Source organism: Microtus oregoni, unplaced genomic scaffold (genome assembly GCF_018167655.1).
Source record: "Microtus oregoni isolate MIOR12 unplaced genomic scaffold, Mior012 000019F_ref0000042, whole genome shotgun sequence".
Classification (NCBI taxonomy): Eukaryota; Metazoa; Chordata; class Mammalia; order Rodentia; family Cricetidae; genus Microtus; species Microtus oregoni.
This window is the reverse complement of record NW_024543078.1, coordinates 4,054,560-4,075,152: the sequence shown is the minus strand read 5'-3', so window position 1 is coordinate 4,075,152 and position 20,593 is coordinate 4,054,560. Positions and strand designations below refer to the sequence as shown.

At 56.1% G+C, this 20,593-nt stretch overlaps 1 protein-coding gene across 2 annotated transcripts; it reads left to right on the top strand.

Annotated features, from left to right (window-relative positions):
* Nucleotides 1-5,157: 5,157 nt before the first annotated feature.
* Nucleotides 5,158-16,652, top strand: Lingo3 (leucine rich repeat and Ig domain containing 3). Of its 2 annotated transcripts, none has more exons than XM_041668715.1 (2): nucleotides 5,158-5,851; nucleotides 13,600-16,652. In XM_041668715.1, the coding sequence occupies exon 2, from the start codon at nucleotides 13,646-13,648 to the stop codon at nucleotides 15,416-15,418; it is 1,773 nt and encodes a 590-aa protein (XP_041524649.1). In that variant the 5' UTR covers nucleotides 5,158-5,851; nucleotides 13,600-13,645; the 3' UTR covers nucleotides 15,419-16,652. The 2 variants fall into 2 exon arrangements, with proteins under 2 accessions (XP_041524649.1, XP_041524648.1); XM_041668714.1 differs by lacking the exon at nucleotides 5,158-5,851 and adding an exon at nucleotides 5,991-6,101.
* Nucleotides 16,653-20,593: the final 3,941 nt, after the last annotated feature.

Below are 20,593 nucleotides of genomic sequence, written 5' to 3'. Positions count from 1 at the left end.
CACCCCCACGAAGGGGCTGAGTTCAGACGCCCAGGGAATCCAGCCCCGCGTCACAATCGGAAGCTCCCCGGTCTCTCCGCAGCTCTTCCGGGGGGACCCAGTAACCTGCTCCCCATGGGCTCTCTAGCTGTCCCTATTAGAAAGGAGGAGACCCGGGTCTCTCCCACAATAAAGTCTCTAGTCTAGCGGGCGAGCACGCAGACTCTGGTCCCGAGTGCTTGCGTGCCTCTAGCCTTTGCTCGCTCCCATTTCCAGTAGGGTTGACCCTGAGCAGCCCAGACACAAATCTTCCAGGATCGAAGGCCCTATGGCCACCAACACCCTCATGCGAGGCAGAAACGTGGCTGTGAACCCAAAGGGACAGAGCAGAGAGCAAAGGCAGAAGGAGATGGCACGCCTCTGAGCCTAACTATGGGGTCACAGAGGCAGGGAGTCTGGGTTATATAGCAAATACAAAACATGGGCTGGCCGGATGGCCCAGGGGTTTGTGGCACTTGCTGACAAGCTGGTGGCGTGAGTCCCATCCCAGGACCCACACGGTGAAAGGACAGAACCGACTAACCGACTCGCACAAGTTGTCCTATGATCCGGACATGAGCACAGAGCCAGAAACCAGATCCACAACCACTTGGGGAACTTAGAATCAAACAAAGCCCCAGACAGATCCATACTCCCCCTTCTACCCAGTGCCTCCCTGACTGCAGCTGTCAAAAATAGGCCTGTGATTCAGCCATACCGTGGGCTACCTCACACCACTCACCCCTACTTCCACCCTCCAAGAGATGCAGAATCTACACCCACACAAGTGACATGGTGGGCTGGGGAAGTGGAGAGGATAGAGCTCCGCCCAGAAACCCCCAGTGAGGGGCTGGGGGGTGGTCAAGGTGGAGTCCCGCCTAGAATCCCCAGTGAGAGGCTGGGGGCGTGGTCAAGGTGGAGTCCCGCCTAGAATCCCCAGTGAGAGGCTGGGGGCGTGGTCATGGTGGAGTCCCGCCTAGAATCCCAGTAGGGGCAGGGCTCAGAGGTGAGGACTTATGCTCACTGTGCCAAGCCTTGGGTTCATCCCCAGCTCCATAAGCCGCAGAAATCGAATTTATCTGGAAGCTTCCCAGGAACGCAAGCCCCCAATTCTTCCAGAAACCAGAGGCAGAAGGAATATTTTCCAACTAGTTTCTGAGGCTGCCGGTCCCACTGGATGAGGAAGTGGTGGAGACAGAAGTCAGAGACTACGTCCCCTCCCCACCTGAGCAGACAGCCTTCACTTCTCCGGCAACTGACCCCAGCCCGGTGTGGAGGGATGCGGAAAGGGATGCCCGCGAGCCTGTGGTCCTGGCTCTTCAGATCACAGCAGGTGGAGGTCTGTCGTGATACAGTCTCAGGAAAAAAAAAAAAAAACTTTATTCTCAGGTTGCCAGGCCTAATGAACCCATCCTGGAGTCCCAGCGCGGCAGGAGGATGACAATCTGCAGGTTGGTTTGAGCTGCAAAGACAGATCCTGTCCAAACATGGGTAGTATTAAGAGTCTGTCCTTGCCATCCAGCCTGAAGGATTGAGTTCTGCCCTGGGACTCTCACAAATTGACCTCTGACCTCTGCATGTGCCAAGGGTGTACCACCCATACATAAAATAAATGTGTGCGGGCTGGAGAGATGACTCAGCAATTAAGAGCACTGACTGCTCTTCCAGAGGTCCTGAGTTCAATTCCCAGCACCTACATGGCGGATCACAACCATCTGTAATGAGATCTGGTGCCCTCTTCTGGTCTAAAGGCAGACATAAACACAGAACACTATATAAAATAAACAAATCTTAAGAAAAATACCTTTTTTAAAAAAAAGAGCCAGTTATGTTTTAAATTTTTTTAAATGTATGAAATATAGTTTTTAAAAACCTGATGCTGGTCGGTGGTGGTGCTCGCCTTTAATCTCAGCACTCTGGAGGCAGAGGCGGGCGGAGCTCTGTGAGTTCTTAGGCCAGTCTGGTCTACAGAGCTAGTTCCAGGACAGCCAGGAATACACAGGGAAACCCCGTCACAAAAAGAAAGTGTGTGTGTGTGTGTGTCCCAGCTTTTGAATTCTGGGGATTTGAACTCGGGTCCTCATACTTGAGAGCAGGCATCTTTACCTGCTGAGCTATCCGGTGGCCCTAGAGACCACTTCTTTTCTTTTCTTTGTATATAAGGGTGTGTTACCTACATGTCTGTCTGCATAGGTCAGACAGCAGCGTCGGGTCCCTGTAGTGGACAGTTATGAGCCGCCCCTGAGAGTGCTGGGAACTGAACCCAGGGCCCCTGTGGGAGCAGTCAGTACTCTAAACACTTGGCAGTCCCTCTAGAGCCAAGAGGCCTCCTTCTCTCTTCCTTCTGTTCTTTCTTTTGTGCTTTGAGACAGGGTCCCTATGTAGTCCTGGCTGACCTGGAGCAGAGGCCATTTTTAGATGATTTCTAGTCCCCTCTGGGAGCGGGAGTCCCCTTACCGAGGAGTACGAAGGATGCTCCCACAATCCCGGGCAAGCTGGACTGAAATCCCCTCTGCTTAGAACTCCTCTTAGGGAGTGTCCATGCCTTTTCCGATGTCACCACCTCCTGGAAGTGTCCAAACATTTGTTTTTGATCACTGGCAGCCGCGTAAACACCACATGTGCTCAAGACTGCAGGGGCCAGGGGCTGGAGAGATGGCTCAGTGGGGCTGGAGAGATGGCTCAGTGGTTGAGAGCACTGACTGCTCTTCCAGAGGTCCTGAGTTCAGTTCCCAGCAACCACATGGTGGCTCACAGCCATCTATAATGAGACCTGGCGCCCCCTTCTGGCATGCGGGCACACATGGAAGGCTGTACACATATTAAATAAATCAAAAATAAATAAATAAATATATTTAAAAAAAAAAGACTGCAGGGGCCATTAATGTGACTCATAATCTGCAGACAGAGGTATTAGGGTTCAGAGAGGGTTGTCATTGGCCTGAGGATGCACAGCGAAGCCTGCCAATCTGGGGTGAGGCTCAAGACACCTGGAACCCATGACTTCACATGTTAGTAATTGACAAGTCACCCTCTAGTTACCAGGGAGGCCCCTGGTCAGGAGTTGGGGGTACAGCTACCCTCACCTGCTTGGAAGGTGCCACACAACTGTGTCAGTCATAATCCAGAAAGGAAGAGACCTGAGGCATTTATTTCAAAATGCATTGCTGTGCTTCGGGGTTCCCACCAAGTTCATCATGGGATCCCCACGCTGTCCCCAGGCCACACTGAACTGAGCATCCCGCCCCTCCCAGGCAGTCACTCACACTCCTAACCACACCCACGCTCCTCCATCAGCGGGAGCCACCCTTGCCAACCAGGTGGCCCATCTCCATGGCAACGTCCTAGCCACAGGTGGTCGTAACCTTGGCAACCAGGTGCTCACCGGCCCACTGCTCGGAAGGCTGTGACCCTCCTGCGGCTCTCCCACACAGCCTCCCATCAGAGGCGGCTGTGAGAAGTTGTGGGGTGGGGGTGGAGGAACCTGCAGGGACGCCGAGCTCAGAGAGGGCAGCGGACTGCCCCTCAGCACCACAGACCTCAAACATGTCTGGTACCCATTAAGCATCAGCGGCATCCGTGGCTCAAGCGCGTCTCTGTCCTCAGCCGACTCCTACATGGGGCAGAGAGTGACACACTGCCTGGGGATGAGGGCAGAGAATGCCGTGGTCTCCGGAAACCCCCACTCTCTCCTCAGACCACCCCATCCAGTTCTCAGCCACCTATGTCGCTAGTTCAAGACGAGCCTATTGGCTGCTGGGTGCATGCACGGAGGCCGCGCTGCAGGGTAAAGGGGGAAGAGCAGACATAAATAGGAGGAATGAGTAAATTATAGGATATCTTAGGAAATTGCAGGGAGGCTGAGAACGGGGACAGAAGGCAGCCGGGTGGGGATGTGAGTCAGGAGGAAGCATGGGCGGGCGGGGCAGACAGCTGAGGAAGGCTCTCTACTGGGCAGGAGATCAGCACGTGCAAAGGTCCTGAGCTGGAACCAGTCCCATCTGCCGTGAGCTAGCCCTGCTCCCTCGCCACTCCAGAGCAATAAAAGGAAACTGGATAGAGCCCCCCAGCACCCTGGGGTCCCCCAGTCATTAGAGGTCTACAGCACTAGACACGGGAGCTCCCAGATCCTCAGATTTGAGTGCTAACCCTGGACTCGGACAAGTCCACGTGGCCATGAGCCCACATGGATCCACGTGTGGCTTTGGCACTAGCTCTCCCCACCCGTGGAAAGTCCAGTATACCATGTAGTTTTGTACACAGTAGGCACTCAATAAATCCCTCCCCCAGGAGTCCCCCGAATCAGGTTATCACAACCTTGGGGACTCAGAGCACATCAGTACACAAAACAGGGCAGACCTGGTGTGGAGTTGGGGCCTAAATCCAAAAATATTGGGGTGTCACTTTTTTTCTAGACCTTTGCATGGATTGGAAGAGAGCTTGTGGGGGGGGGGGGCTGGTCCATGGTCTCCCAGGATGCAGTTTCTGGGCCTCAGGCCAAGATGACAGTCTGGGAAAGGAGCCTGCTGGAGTCACAGGTGGCCAACGCCAGGCTGCCACTAACTGCTGGAGGACACAGAGGGCAGACAAGATGGGGGTTGAGGCGGACATGCACTCTGGCTCCCTCAGGTCACCCCTCACTGGGGACAAAGGCAGCTGAGTCAGAAGCAGCCAGCCCCTCTTCAGGATGAATGCCAACTGGGCCTCTGCTCTGGGGGACTGCCAGCCTCCTTCTCTCCTGTCACACGGGGGAGCCCTGGTTCCAGCTGACCACTCATCGGGCAGGGACGTGCACGCTCCTCACCCCTGTTTTGACAGATTGATCTTTTTTGTTTGTTTTTGTTTTTCGAGACAGAGTTTCTTTGTGGCTTTGGAGCCTGTCCTGCAACTAGCTCTGTAGACCAGGCTGGCCTCGAACTCACAGAGATCCGCCTGCCTCTGCCTCCTGAGTGCTGGGATTAAAGGCGTGTGTCACCACCGCCCGGCAGATTGATTTTATTTTTAACTCTGCATGTGTGCATACAAGAATCCACAGACCAGAAGGGGGCGTTGGGTCCCTGGAGCTGGAATTACAGCTGGTTGTGAGCTTCCATGCGGGTGCTGGGAATAAAAGCCCTGTCCTCTGAGAGAGCAGCCAGGGCTCTAACTTCTGTGCTATCTCTCTGACTCTCCCTCTTATCTCGAGGTTCTCTTCATGTTCCCCTATGTGTGCGTCGATCTACCTACACCAGGCTGTGCGTGCTGAGGTGCACAGCGCGGTCCCAGGCGCAGGGAAAGGCACCGGAAAGAAGGGGAGATGGTGGCAGCCATAGCTCTGAGTAGCAGGTGGAAGAAGGCTGGCAGGAGCGCAGTGGGGAGCTATGACAGGCTCTGAAACTCCCTGGGGGACAAGGCCACTCAGGGATGAGGCTTGACAAATCGGTCAAGTGTGTAGTGCAGTGCAGATGGTGGAGCACTGGTCTGACAGGGAGGGGATAGCGGAGGAGTTGGCGGTTTCCAGAAGGTTCCAGCGGGACAACTTGCCTTATCTGGGGAGCCCCCAAGCATTTCCGGGAACTCTGTCTGCAGAGGCCCCTAGGACCAGGAGGTGCCAGGCACGCGGAGTGCCCGGGGGCTGCGTCCCCATCTGCCCCCGACCTGCTCCAACACGTGTCGCGAGCGCCCTTTGCTGTTCGCGCGCGCCCTAGCCCAGCGCACGGGGATGCGCGGCGGGAACGCGCACGGCAGTGCCCGGGAGGCGGCGGTAGCGGCGGTGGCAGCGGTGGCGGCGGTGGCGGCGGCTCGTGGCTGCTCAGAGCGGCCCCCGCGCCCTGTCCGAGGCGGAGCCGCCCAGGTGAGTGGCATCACTGCAGCCCGGAGACCCCCCCCTCCGGACTCCCCTCGCAGGCTCCTCTTCAGCCGCTCTGCGCCCCCGGGAAACTTCGGGGTTGTCCCCGCCTCCGGGAATGCAGTCTAGGGGATTGAGGGGCGCATCTCGGGGAGCACCCTGGGGGACGCGGAACGGAGATGCGCACTGCGGCAGGGGGACACCCGGGATGGAGTCAAGGCTCGGCGCCCTGCAATCCCCCGCCAGCCAATGCAGGGTGAGGCGCGCGAGATAAATTGGGGGGTCTACACGCGTGACTCGCGCATATTTGAGGTCCCCGTGGGGAGGAAATGGGATGCTAGGCAGACCCCTGCACATACACTCTGCAGGCCTGTGTCCCAGTAGCAGCCACGGTGGTGGGGGCATCCGTCCATCCCATCTCAGAGGCCAGGCCTGGTGTCTCCTGGGTCCTGGGGCCTGGCCAGGGAGGCCACTGGGCCCCATTCAACAAGTTGGGAGACGCAGAGCTTGGGTTCCAGTTGGACACAGGTGCATGTTCCCACTCCATCTCACAAGTGAGTGCTCCCAACGCCAGAGTCCCCGAGACACAGGTGTCCCTCCTCCCAGTGGGGAGAACTCAGAACTTGGGGGTCTGATGCATTTGGGAACCTCTATTGGTGCCAGGCAGCTTCTTGTGGGGGGGGCTCAGAGCCCAGGCCAAGCCTGAGACTACCCCCCCTTATTTACAGTGGCACTGGGGAGGGGACATCCAGTGCCTGCCGGTTGATGACTGGGATGGGGTGACTGGGACTTGGAACCTGGTGGGGATTTTTAGCAAGAACAGATCTGTAAGAGCGAAGGCAACCTGAGAGGGCTCCCCGGAGGAAGCATCCAGCCCGCAAAGGCAGGTGTTAAGGGGTGAAGGACAGAAGGCAGGGCGGCTCCACTGGGAACAGAGGGTTTCAAAAGCTCAGTCCTGGTCCCTCTGAGCTCTAGCAGCTGTTTGGATGGTCTCAGGTGACCCCATGGGTGACCCCTCCACACAGACTCTCAATGAGGTGTGGGGTGGGGGACCCAGTGGGGCCCCCTTAGCCTCCTAATTGCTCTTCTGTCCCTTGTCCTTTCCTACAATTGACACTCTATCCGGGCAACCACTTCCCCCCAGGATCAAGCACTATGATGGGTATCATCAGCTCCCACCCGTGCAGCACGCATGCGCGGCCAGCCTCAGTGTTTCCATCTGTAGAGTGGGGGAGGCCGTTGCCATCCACCCCCAGATGCAGCCAGGCTGTGATCGCTCCTCAAAGGGTGGGAGCACACAAGGTCCCAAACCCGAGGTTTTTGTGCCTCTACCCACAGGGCTGTCACTCCCAGGCACTCATGAGTCACAAGCGACTCACCAGGTAGGAAGGTTTTTAGCAGAACTTCCCAGCAAGCTTCAGAATGAGAGGTGGGCAGCCCGGGCAAGCCGCCTACCACCTCTCCGGTCAATCTTGAGAACACCAAGGAGTCGGCTTTAGTAAAATCAGAGCTGGCTCAGGGGACCCCCGGTAACCTCCCCGCTCCCCAAATGCTGCCGTTTCTGCTTTCAGGGCAAGCGGTGAGCAGATACAGTATATACCGGGGGCTCAAGTGTTTGCCAGTCTAGAAGCTTCCTCAACTTTTCTGCTGCGACGGGTGGTGGGGAGTCCACTCCTCCCCTCAGGCACAGGCTACTAAAGAAATTGGGTCAGGAGGCCCCCCTGCCCCCCAAAACGGCGGACAGGGACCCATGGCAGATGGGAGGTTAATTAGGGCTTTAATGAATTGTCATGGATTAAAAGCCCCAGGAGGACCTAGATCTAGGACGGGAGAATGAACCAGTCCTAGAGGAGGGGGACTGGGAGAGTGTCCCCAAAAATGCACTCAGAGAGGAGTGTGCTCATGGGAGTGTATCAAGCCTGTCCTCACCCCACTTTACCCTATACTCTTATTGTGGTGAGAGGACCCAGGGGTGACAGACAGGAGCCTGTCTACCCCCAGCACTCAGCTTCACTTTTTCCCAGGATGGCCTCAGTGTCCTGTGGCCGAAGAGGGGATAAGGGACCCCGGATTACCAGCACACCTTGTCTTCTCTTGGACCGAACACTTTTTTGTTAAATTCCCTCAGAATCTGTAGGCAGAGAGAGTTGGGAGGGGTGGCAGGAGAGGCTCTGTTTCCCAGACTGCTCCTGGGGGCCCCCACAGCATGGCTCAGACAGATGTCAGACCCCAGGGTTGAGAGTCTCCATCCTCCAGCAATGGGAAACTCCCTGGCTGCCAGGCAGTCACATCCCAGTCCTCCTCCAAACCACGGTGGCCCTGGGTGAGAACCCCCCAGGCTGCTGGTGACCCCTGAAACCCCCCAGGCTGCTGGAGAAAGCCACCACCTGCCTCAGGGACACACGTCCTCCTCAGACCCAGAGAGCACGGAGGCCCCTTCCTCCCTCTGCCAGCCAGTGTCACAGAATCTTCCTGTTTTCCTGTCTGCCTCCTCTGACTATCTCGAGGTGACACCGGGTCACAGTGGATTCAGGACAGTCCCATAGGCAGGGCCCTGCTCTACAGGAGGTGACCTATCCTAGGCCCAGGATGGTCCTATTTCCATCGATTGAGGGCAGCCACTAAATGCTTGCTGAACGAGGGAGTGAGGGAGATCTTCTCCTAACCTAGGCAGCACCTGGTGGAAACTTCTAGAAGCAAGCCAGCCCAGGGGTTCTGCTTGGTCTTCAGGAAAATAGGGAACTGAGGCTCAAGGGAGATGAACAGGGATGTGGCTGAGCAGACCTCTGTATGTGCACATATGTGAACACACGTGTGGCAGTCAGGGACTCTGAGCTGGTACTTCCGACCATGCCTTCTCTTGCTCTGTATTCCTTGGCTCCCTATAGCCAGGAATGTTCCTCAGTCCACCTGGGCATTGGCACTGGGTGGCCCAATCGCATGGCGCTGCCCTTCCCTTCGCTGGCCCTGCAGCCTCCACTCCCCTCCTTCAGGAAGGTTCTCCAAACCTTCAGCTGATTTACTCACATTTTTTCTGTCCTTTCATCCTCAGCGAGCGACAGGAACAGGACACAGTCGACCATCAAGTGTGGGACTCGTGATAGGAAGTGTTCAGAACGGGGGAATTCGGAGACAGGACAAAGATTTGTGGGTACCCAGGGACTGAAGAAGGGAAAGGGGTGATGGAGGTTTAGTTGGAGGCGTTTTTAAATGTACTGAGAGGCCCTGGGAGTCCACTGGAAACCGTGGGCCTTCAGCTCAGGGGTGACGGGAGCCAAGGATTAGAAGGACGGTGACTGGGCAGGCTGGACCCCTTGCAGCCCGCCCAGGCTCCCAGGTCCTGCCAAGGCTGCAGCAGTGGCTTCTCATGCATATTAATGAGTCGTGTCCTTGAAGCCTTAGGTAGGGCTCTTCCTTGGGGGGCGGGGACGGGTATCCATATGGGGCTTGTCAGACCCTAAAGCCCCACGAGGGCTATCTCAAGGGTTCTACCATGGGGTAGGAGTGAGAGAGAGCCCAGAAGGTTCCAGATTTTGGTACAGGAGGCAGTTGTCTGCTCCTATTGTCTGGTGCAGAGCCTCAGAGGGGCCTTTGGGGACAAAACTGTCTTTTTGTTGATTCTTTATTTTTGCAGTGTTAGGAATGAAACCCAGGATCTCTCACGTGCTAGACCAGTGCCCCACCCCGACCACGCCCCCAGCCCCTCACTGGGGATTCTAGGCGGAGCTCCACCCGGAGTCACACTCTAGTCCTATTTTACATTTTTGGTTTTTTGGGTTTTTTTTTTGTTGTTGTTGTTTTGTTTTGGATTTTCGAGACAGGGTTTCTCCGTAGCTTTTTTTGGTTCTTGTTCTGGAACTAGCTCTTGTAGACCAGGCTGGCCTAGAACTCACAGAGATCCGCCTGCCTCTGCCTCCAGAGTGCTGGGATTAAAGGTGTGTGCCACCACCGCCCGGCTATTTTACATTTTTGATTGGTTTGTTTGCCTGTTTGTTTTTTGAGACAGGGTTTTCCTTTTTTTTTTTAAACATTTTTATTGATTTTTATTGAGCTCTACATTTTTCTCTGCTCTCCTCCCTGCCTCTCCCCTCCCCTTCAGCCCTCTCCCAAGATCCCCATGCTCCCAATTTATTCAAGAGATCTTGTCTTTTTCTACTTCCCATGTAGATTAGATCTATGTATGTCCTCTTCGGGTCGAGACAGGTTTTTTTGTGTGTGTGTAGCTCTGGCTGTGTTGGAACTCATTCTATAGGCCAGGTTGGCCTCGAACCCACAGAGATCTTCCTGCCTCTGCCTCCCAAGTGCTGGGGTTAAAGGAATGCACCGTCATGCTCGGCTAATTTTTCCCCAGATTTGTTTATTTTATATGTACAGTATGTTGCCTGTATGATGTCTGAATCGCTTGTGCCGAAGAGAGTTGGATCCCCTGGGAACAGTGAGCCCCTACATAGGTGCTGGGACCCAAACTCGGCGAGCATCTGGAACTAATCACTGAGCTATCTCTCTAGCCCTGACCCCTTTTTTATTTTGAGAGATGGTTGCACTAATTTACATCTTGTACTGAAATTCACAATCCTCCTGCCTCAGTTTTTGGGGCACTGGGCTAACAGGCCTGTGATACTGCTCCCAGTAGGTTTGGGATATCTTTATTTTTAGTTTTCTGACAGAGCTGCCAGCACCTGGTGGGGTGTCTGGCGGTTGAGCAAAGCACCCCCTTTTCTGCCTGTACTGCCAAGCGTGAGACTGGGGTGCCAGGCGCCAGTCTGGGAGACACCAGAGACTGGCCTCTGTCCCTGGAGTGGGATTGAGGGGAGCCTGGGTGACGCCCACAGGAGGGCAAGAGATGACCACTGAGCCAGTCCTACTGCTTCACTCCTGCCAGCACTCGAGACAGAGGCAGGATTGCTGACAGTCTGAGGCCTGCCGGGGCTCAAGTGGCTCAGAATCCACAGTCAGAACAAAAAGGCCACATAGTAGTTTAGTCCTCAGAAGGTGAGGGTCGCTCCAAGTGGACCCAGGACCTGGAACAGACGGTTTGTGGTGGCCCTCCCCAAGGCCACAGAACAGCTCAGGGCCCCAAGACCAAGCTCTCAGCACAAAGGAGATTCATTTTCCCCAGAGGGACAGAGGACAGGAGATGGAGGAAGGGACATTTGTCCCTGAGGGACAAAGGGCTGCCGCCTCTGGATAGAGGGGAGACAGGCATGGCCCATAGACAAATGGCGGTTTATAAAGGGAAAGGGGAAACCCCGCATTAGGGTGAGGTGGTCTGTACTGACTGGGCGTGCTAACTAGGTGAGAGGAGAGGGTGACTGCTCCCTGGCCCTTCTCCTCAGCCTCAGGGAGGGGGACAGACTTTGAGAGCTAGCTTTGGGAACTAAATCTAAGGGTTTAGCAAGGCAGAGGTGATGGAGGAAGGGCAAGGCCTGCCAGAGCCATGCTCCCCCTGCTCTGGAGGGCTAGTGAACCTTCAGAGGAGAAGAGAGGGAACAGAGAAACCAGCCCATCCAATGGCATCCTCCATGTACCTCACAACCCACTGCCCAGTGCCCTGGACCCCAGGGACCTCAGCCCAGAGGCCCAGGACCTGGAGCCGCCCTGGAATTCCAATTCCCCACTGTCATCAGGGACCAGGGATTGGCGCCTTCGGGCCCCAGCGGTAGGTTCAGGATTTCAGAGGCTCAGAGGGGGTTTCCTCTTGCCTGGGGCAGCCAGCATCCTCACTGGAGAGTGAGATGGGAAGGGGCTTCCGAAACCTGCAACTCCCTCTTACCTCCGCAAACGTCCAGAAAGGACAGTAAGTTCCTTCAGGCACCGAGTAATAAGGGGCAGGGTCCAGGCTGAAGAGCAGACGGTGGCTTCAGATAGCTGCCATTCACGCGCCCCGCCCCCCATGGCTTCTCTAACACACCCTGCGGAGATGACAGGGCCAGGCCTGCCGGGGAGGTTAGAGTTGAAAAACTAGGTCGTTCTTTGAGTGGCCCCTGCCGGGCTGGCTCAAGAGCCCTGCTGTCCCTGAGCGGTGGAGTAATTACAGAGAGAGCCCTCGCCTGCGCCCTGCTCGCCCGCGCCCTGCTCGCTTGCGCCCTGCTCGCTCGTGTCCTGGACGGATTTGGAGGCTGAGCTTTGAGAAGCCAGAAGCGGAGAGGGTGCAGGGGCCATCAGGGATTGCACAGTGAGGCTGTGGTTCAGTGGCTGCGACCAGAGACTCCGGACCTGTCAGTCCATGGCATTGTCTATGAGAACTGGAAGTTCTTTATTGAGAGGACGCAGAAACAATGAGCAGTAGGTGCTCAAGACCACCCACATAGACAGCTCCGGGCCGCCCTGAGCTACCTGAAGAGGTAATGGGGATGGCCCAGCCATGCCGTGCTCGTGGCATAAATCAGATCTGAGCTCAGATCCCCACCACCCTCATGAGAAGCTGGCACAAGGGCACACTTCTGCATCTCAGCGCTGAGAAGCAGGAGATCCTGGGGGCTTGTGGCTGGACCACCTACCTAGTCAGCAGACTTCGGATCCCCTGAGGGACCTTGTCTCAAAACACAAAGTGGAGAATGAATGCCTAGGACTGCATCCCACTCTGGGCTCCACATGTGTGAACACACACCACAGAAAGACAGCTGGAAAGAGAAGGCATGATTTTAGGCAAGGGCTGCACCCTGACCACGCCCCCAGCCCTTCACAGGGGGATTCTAGGCAAGGGCTCCACCCCATCACGCCCCCAGCCCTTCCCTGGGGGATTGGCAGGGGCTCCACCCTGACCATGCCTCCAGCCCCTCACTGGGGGATTCTAGGCGGGGGCTCTCCTTTGCACCTGTGCCTTCCAGTCTCTGTCCTCACAAGCCTGGCATACTCAGTCACCAGGGTTGCCAGTCTGCTCTGTGGAACACTGAGAAGACAGGAAGGCTGGCACAGAATGCTAGGTCTTGCCTGGGGGCTTCAGCTGCTAACATGCTATAAATAGTTGCCTGGCAGATGGGAAACTGTTGCAACAGAGGCCAGGCAGCCCTGGTCCAGCTGTCCCTTCCCCACCCTGACCCCTGGGTCTGGGCTACAGTCAGGCTGTCGGGGAAAACCCTGGTCTAGCCTAGGCAGGCTGGACCTACAGGAAGTCTCAGCATCTCACCCACTCTGGAGTCAGGGTCTTTGCCCTGGCCTCTCCCACAGCCATGGGGGTCATCATGAGTGACCAACTAGGTGTCCTCAGAGGGAGATATCCTCCGTCACAGTTCCAGACTTCAGATAGTCAAACCAGGGTGTCCACTAGGCCTGGCATACTTAGGTCCCCCACCCCAGGCCCTGGGCAAGGTCCTTCCCATCTCCCGTCTCTCTTAGGTTCTCAGGCTCAGGTATCACCCTGCTCTGCTTCATCTTCAAGGTTAGAGTCAACTGCTGGTGAGTTGGAGGCTGACCTGAGCTATAAAGGTGTTTGTTTTAACCTCATCTACTTGCGCCCGGTGTCGCACGGGGTCCTGCTGAGAGGGCTTGTGGGAGCTGGTCTTTCATTGAGCACAGCGCCCTCAACGGCCCTGCAGGCTGCAGGATATGTCAGAGCCTATTCCATGGCTGAGTTACACTCAGTGTGGATGGCCCATGCTGTGTTTCTGCTGCTTGGTCGTGGGCAGTGGGTTTCCGCCATGCATACTGTACCGTGGGTATCCGTCTGGACATCTCCTCGTTGTGCGGTCACAGGTCAGCATCTCTGGTCATGTCTGGCTGGGATAATGTCACACTCCCCCTTCCCATTTCAGGTGTCCTGGACGATGCTGGCGTGGCCCTAGGCCCAGACCCTACACCATGACCTGCTGGCTGCCTATGCTGGGCTTGCAACTGCTACTGTTGCCCATGGCGCCTCCTCTGGCCACTGGCTGCCCTGCCCGCTGTGAATGCTCCGCATCCACACGCACAGTGGCCTGTGGGCGCCGCCGGCTGACTGCCATCCCGGACGGCATCCCAGCCGAGACACGCCTGCTGGAGCTCAACCGCAACCGCATCCGCTGCCTGAACCCTGGGGACCTGGCCTCGCTGCCCAACCTGGAGGAGCTGGACCTCAACCACAACGTGATCGCACACGTGGAGCCTGGGGCGTTCGCCAACCTGCCCCGGCTGCGCATCCTGCGTCTCCGTGGCAACCAACTGAAGCTTATCCCACCCGGCGTGTTCACGCACCTGGACAGCCTCACGCTGCTGGACCTCAGCGAGAACAAGCTGGTCATCCTGTTGGATTTCAGCTTCCAGGACCTGCGCAGCCTCCGGCGGCTGGAGGTGGGCGACAATGACTTGGTGTTCATCTCCCGCAGGGCCTTCGCGGGGCTGCTGGGGCTGGCCGAGCTCACCCTGGAGCGCTGCAACCTCACGTCGCTGTCCCCGGAGTCGCTGGGCCACCTGCGGGGCCTGGGCGCTTTGCGCCTGCGCCACCTGGCCATCGCCGCCCTGGAGGACCAGAACTTCCAGAAGCTTCCGGGACTCCTGCATCTGGAGATCGACAACTGGCCGCTGCTGGAGGAGGTGGCCCCGGGCAGCCTCCGTGGGCTGAACCTCACGTCGCTGTCCATCACGCACACCAACATCACAGCCGTACCGGCCGCCGCGCTGCGACAGCAGGCCCACCTCACGTGCCTCAACCTGTCGCACAACCCCATCAGCACGGTGCCGCGGGGCTCCTTCCGGGACCTGGTGCGCCTGCGCGAGCTGCACCTAGCCGGGGCCCTGCTAGCAGTCATCGAGCCGCAGGCCTTCGTGGGGCTGCGACAGATCCGCCTGCTCAACCTCTCGGACAACCTGCTGTCCACGCTGGAGGAGAACACGTTCCACTCCGTGAACACGCTCGAGACGCTGCGCGTGGATGGCAACCCGCTGGCCTGTGACTGTCGCCTGCTGTGGATCGTGCAGAGGCGGAAGACCCTGAACTTCGACGGCAGGCTCCCCGCCTGCGCCACCCCGGCCGAGGTGCGTGGCGATGCCCTGCACAACCTCCCTGATTCCGTGCTCTTCGAGTACTTCGTGTGTCGCAAGCCCAAGATCCGGGAGAGGCGGCTGCAGCACGTAATGGCCACCGAGGGAGACGACGTGCGCTTCCTGTGCCGGGCCGAGGGAGAGCCCATGCCCACCGTGGCTTGGGTGACGCCCCAGCACCACACGGTGACGGCCGCCAGCCAGGGCCGCGCACGCGTGCTGCCTGGGGGCACGCTGGCAGTCGCGGACACGAGGCCCCAAGACAGTGGCACCTACACGTGCGTGGCCAGCAACGCCGGAGGCAATGACACGTATTTCGCCACCTTGACCGTCCAGCCAGCCGCCAACCGGACCCAGGGCAATGGGCTCAATGAAACCCAGGTGGGCGTCCGGTTTCCGCTGGACCTCACCACCATCCTGGTGTCCACCGCCATGGGGTGCATCACCTTCCTGGGCGTGGTCCTCTTCTGCTTCCTGCTGCTTTTTGTGTGGAGCCGCGGCCGAGGGCAGCACAAGAATAACTTCTCCGTGGAATATTCCTTCCGTAAGGTGGACGGTCCAGCAGCCGCGACCGGCCAGGGCGGCGCACGCAAGTTCAACATGAAGATGATCTGAGTCGGCCCCACAGTGGGCTGGTGGGGACCTCTCAGACCTCCATCCAGCCCCGGATAATTCCACCTATGCATATCTGTTTTCCAGGGGGTGAGCATGGAGGCCGAACGTCCTCGGTTTTTGTAGACATCTAGTGGACTGTTTTTGAGCAGATCACACACCTTTTGCAGTTCCTGGCTTGTTTTCTAATGGTTTCAACCTGTCTTTTCCACCCTCTGCTGTGGCTCCTGGGCTGAGACCCAAAGTGGCTGGGGACACTCAGGGTCCAAGGTTCCCCATGCAGGTGCAGGCTGTGGCCCAAAAGCCTCTACTCGGCAGTCAGGTTCCCCAGATGCCTATGGTGGGAGGCCCCTGGGGACACTGGACAGACATAGTGCTTACAGTGGATGCCTCTTTGGCTCACTGGCACACACAGGGCCCGAGGCTGCGGGGACCCTGGGAGGACAGGGTGTGCACTGGCTCCTGTTCACTGCTACTTGGCCAATGGCCAACCTGGGGCTGCCCCAGGCCCTGCTGAGTGGGAGCCCCATCCCCCACCAGAAACTTCTACCTGCCTGGAGAAGCCATGTCCCCTACAGGTCCCTCCATCCTGCCTTGCTGTATTCCTAGATACCTGCCCGCAAGAGTGGCTGCCCTGGGTCCTAGGAGAGCCTCTGCAGATGTAGTCCCCTTGGGGCAGCGTGAGCAGCAGGGGCTCAGAGAGCAGACCCAGTCACCTATCCCAACTAGGTTCCTCCCCCAGCATCCACCTCTGTCCCTTCAGTTAGGGACAACAGACTGCAGCTCTCCTCCTGCCCAGCTGTGACATCTGTGGTTTCCTGGGCCCTCGGTGTCTTTCTTTCTGGAACATATCTGAGCCTGCAGCCTTTGCCCAGAGAGTCCAGAGAGAAACACAACTTGATGCAATCAAAGCTCAGACCAAGCTTGGCTGGGAACATGGGGACCCTTTGGTCCTGCGCTCCCTCCTCAACCTCTGCATCACAAGACACACGGGACTGGGTGGAATGGCATCTCCAGACTCCATCCCTTTGGTCCTGGAGTATCCTCTTAGCCCCTGTTGCCATGGCAACCCTGAGGGCCCTCAAAACAACAACCAACGCTATCCAAGTGCCTTTAGAATCATTAAAAGACAGGAGGGTTACACTCCCGGCAGGGCTAGGGGTCACCAAGTGTCAGAACGTTACAGTGGGGTTCCCCATTCCCAACCTCTATCCTCACACACTGCGTTGAACTGAAATCCAATAAAACAAACTGATTTAATACAAAAGTCAGGTTTTTATTATTATTATTCCCATAGGGAGGTGAGACACAGAGCGGCTAGGTTCCTCCCTCAAGGTTAGGAAGCTGGGTGGCTCTGGCTGCAAGGGTGACCGAGATGGATGTTGGAGGTGGCAGAGACCATCGTGGTCTATACACCAGTCAACTCACTGAGGCGGTGGAGGCTGAGGCAGGAGGATCAGGTACTGTAACAAATTGCCTGTAGACCTCAGCGCTGTGCCTCACCTCACCTCCGACACATGGTGTCACCAGCAGCTGTGGGACGGCTCTGGCTCTCATCTCAGCAGGAGCTTCAGGAGCTCAAAGGCAGGTGGGCTGCAGGCGGAGACAGTTTCAATGATTGGGAAAGTGTAAGTGGCTGTGGCAGGATGTGAACAGAGATGGACAGTGGTTTTCCCCTGGCCACACAGCAGGCAGAATGTATAACAAATTCTAATTAGTCTTAATAAATAAAGCCCAGAGTCAGATATTAGGGGTGAAAGCTGAAGGATCAGAGGAGCAGTGAGGCCAGCCACTGACCTTTGACCTCTACCAATGCTCAGACAGAGGGGTGAACCTGTCCTCAGATTGCACTGAGCTCCTTTATTTTTATTATGTATAGTGATCTGTCTGTCTGAGGGCCAGAAGAGGGCACCAGATCTCATCACAGGTGGTTGTGAGCCACATGTAGCTGCTGGGAATTGAACTCAGGACCTCTGGAAGAGCAGCCAGTGCTCTTAACCTCTGAGCCATCTCTCCAGCCCACTGGGCTCCTCTTTCCGCCCAGCCATACACTCCTGTCTTCACCTACTTGTGCTGAGTGGGATTAAAGGTGTGGAATCCCAAGTGCTGGGATCTTTGTGTGAGCTGTTTCTCCTTTAGACCCTGTAGCTCAGGATGGCCTTAGAAGTAACAGAGATCCCTCTGCCTCTGTCCCCAAATCCAGGGATTAAAAGTGTGAGCCACCACTCCCTGGCCTCTAGTGGCTTAGCTCCGCATTCTGATCTGCAGGCCAGCTTTATTTGCTAAACCATAAACAAATATCACTCCAGCAGAACAGGGCTGGGAGAGTTCTCTGGCAGAGTTGGACAGTGACCCCACCGAGGAGGAGGACATGAGCCTCAGAGAAGGCCCCAGGATGTGCTGCCTGGTCTGTAGGTCTGTAGTCCCCCCTGAAGAGAAGTGTCTGTCCCAGCTCTTGGCTCTGAGACCCTAGCCTGTCTTTTTATAATTTATTCTTTATCTATTATTTAACAGAATCTCATGTAGCCCAGGTGGTTCTCATGAGTGCTACCTAGCTGAGGGTGACCTTGAATTTGGGATCTTCTGTCATTCCCCCCCCCCCCCCCAATGCTGGGAGAGCCGCCTGCTCATCTTTGAGCCTCCCTTAACCTACCCCAGGGCTTGCTCACTTCAGGGTCTCAATTCCTGGCTTCTGTCCTCGAGGGTGCTAGAGGTGAGGGGTATCCCTGGGAAGGAAAGCCCCTGCCCCACCCTGGCAGGGGCCAGGCCCATGTACTTTCTTCCCTTGTCAAGGGGTCCGGGCTAGCTTTGGGGGCTGAGTTCTTGGGGACTTACTACCTGTGTCCTCCTGATGTCCACTGGGCTGGACATTATCCCAGTGTCCTGGGAGATGACTGGCACATCTTATTTATTTTTAATATTTATTTATTATGTATACAATATTCTGTCTGTGTGTATGCAGGCCAGAAGAGGCCACCAGACCCCATTACAGATAGTTGTGAGCCACCATGTGGTTGCTGGGAATTGAACTCAGGACCTTGGGAAGAGCAGCCAGTGCTCTTAACCGCTGAGCCATCTCTCCAGCCCCAATGACACATCTTATTTCCTAGGGGAGAGGTAGTCCAGGGAAAACAAGCAGTCACAAGGACCACACAGCATCATTAAGGTGGGGTCACAGAACTAGACAGGTGTCACCTCCATCTCAGAGGGTCCTTAGAGCAAAAGGCTTCAGTTCCCTCATAAGGCACCCTACCTGTGCACATGCTCTCCCAACAAGTACCCCCAAATCGCCACAACAGCAAGAGTAACTCTAGTCACCCACTGGGGGCTGCTGAAGCAAGTGCTCTCACCTGGCAGCTCAACCCTCAGCAACCAGCCGCTGGGGTCTACTCAGGTCCAGGAAGAAACCACAGCCCAGAGGCTCCACACAGGGCACTTTAAGGTCCAAACAAAAAGAAAACATGTTCTCAACTTGTGGTCCAAGTCTGTGATTCCAGCTACTTGGGAGGCTGAGGCAGTATTATCTCAAGGCCAACTTGTGTATTGTGAAATCCTGCTTCAAAACAAAAGTGAAGGCAGCTGGAGAGATGGCTCAGAGGTAAAGAACACTGACTACTCTTCCAGAGGTCCTGAGTTCAGTTCCCAGCAACCACATGGTGGCTCACAACCATCTGTAATAAGATCTGGTGCCCTCTTCTGTACTGTAGGTAGGATACATGCAGGAAGAACCCTATATACATAAAAATAAATTTAAAAAAAAAAAGTGAAAATAGGCCTGGCTCGTGGGTGGAGGCCATGCCTAGAATCCCCAAGAAGGGGGCTGAAGGCGTGGTCATTGGCAAGCAGTTGCCTAGTGTATGAAACCCTAAGTCCATCCTCAGCAGGAGGGAGAGAGCTCAGTGGTTAAGAACATGCATGGGTTAACAGGATCTGGGTTTGACCCAGCACCCATGTTGGCTGGCTTACAATGGCATCTAACTCCAGTGAATCCAATGCCCACGGTCCCCTCAGGTAACCCCACATATGTGGTACACACATTCTTGCATATATAATTCAAACAAATAAAAGTAGTCAGGCATGGTGGCATTCACCTTTTAACCCCTGTAACGGAGAGGCAGAGGCAAGAGGAGCTTTGCAGCAGCCAGTTACAGTGAGATGCTGTCTCAACAGGGAAGGAAGTGCAATGGTCTCGGCCTTGCTGGAGAGGCCGGCTGTCACTGGAAGGCCTCCTGGCCCTGCCTGCTGGTAATTCGTGCACACATTTACTGTTTACCTCAGTAAAGCTACTTGGCACACCTGTGAGCACACCTTTATGGGAACAGACACCATGAATGTGTGGTGGTGGTGATTGTCTCCCCTCCTAAGGGGTTCCCCAAGGGAAAGGGGCTGTCAAGCTCGTGTGATACTTATGATACTGCCTTCTATTTTTGAGAGTGGCTCTGTAAACCAGGCCAGCTCGGACTTCCTCTGGGCAGTAGGAAGACAGGCATGGCCTCGTTGCTGTTTCCTAAGAAGGCTATGGTCAGGGAGAGTTGGCTCAGGGAAACAGGGAGCCTGGATCCAGATCCCATCCCACAAGGCCTGCACTATCAGGCCCTCAACTGGTAACACAACTCACCCCATCCCACCTCCCTCAGGGTGTGGGTGGTGGCAAATGTGCGGGTCACCCTGACACCACACTCTAAGCCTGGTGGCTCTCCCAGCTGAGTTCCTGAAACCCTGGAATGTACAATTAATGAAAACCCAGAGACAGATATTGGGGCTCTACCTGAAGGTCAGAAAAGCCTAACAGCCAGCCACTGGCTCTAACCTCTCAGTCTGAAGTGGCGATTCTGCCCCAGGAATCCTCAGAATGAGACTGTGACTGAGAGCTGTCTCCTCCCATTTTATATTCCTCTCTATGCCTGGTTTCTATGGCAAAGTAGTGTGGCCACTGGGACTGGAGGTGTCACCACTGCCTGCTGGCCTGCTAAGGCTGATGTGGGGCTGTTTTACTCTGACCTTCAGGCAAGTTATTAAAATACAAACAAAACATCACTACATTGGAAGCTCAAGAAAACTGCTTTTGGTGGTCCAGTGGGACATATGACCCCAGGACATGTGGCTCATTGTCATTAGCTGAATCTACCTGGGTCCTGAGGCAAACCATACATTCATACATCACTACTAGAACAAAAC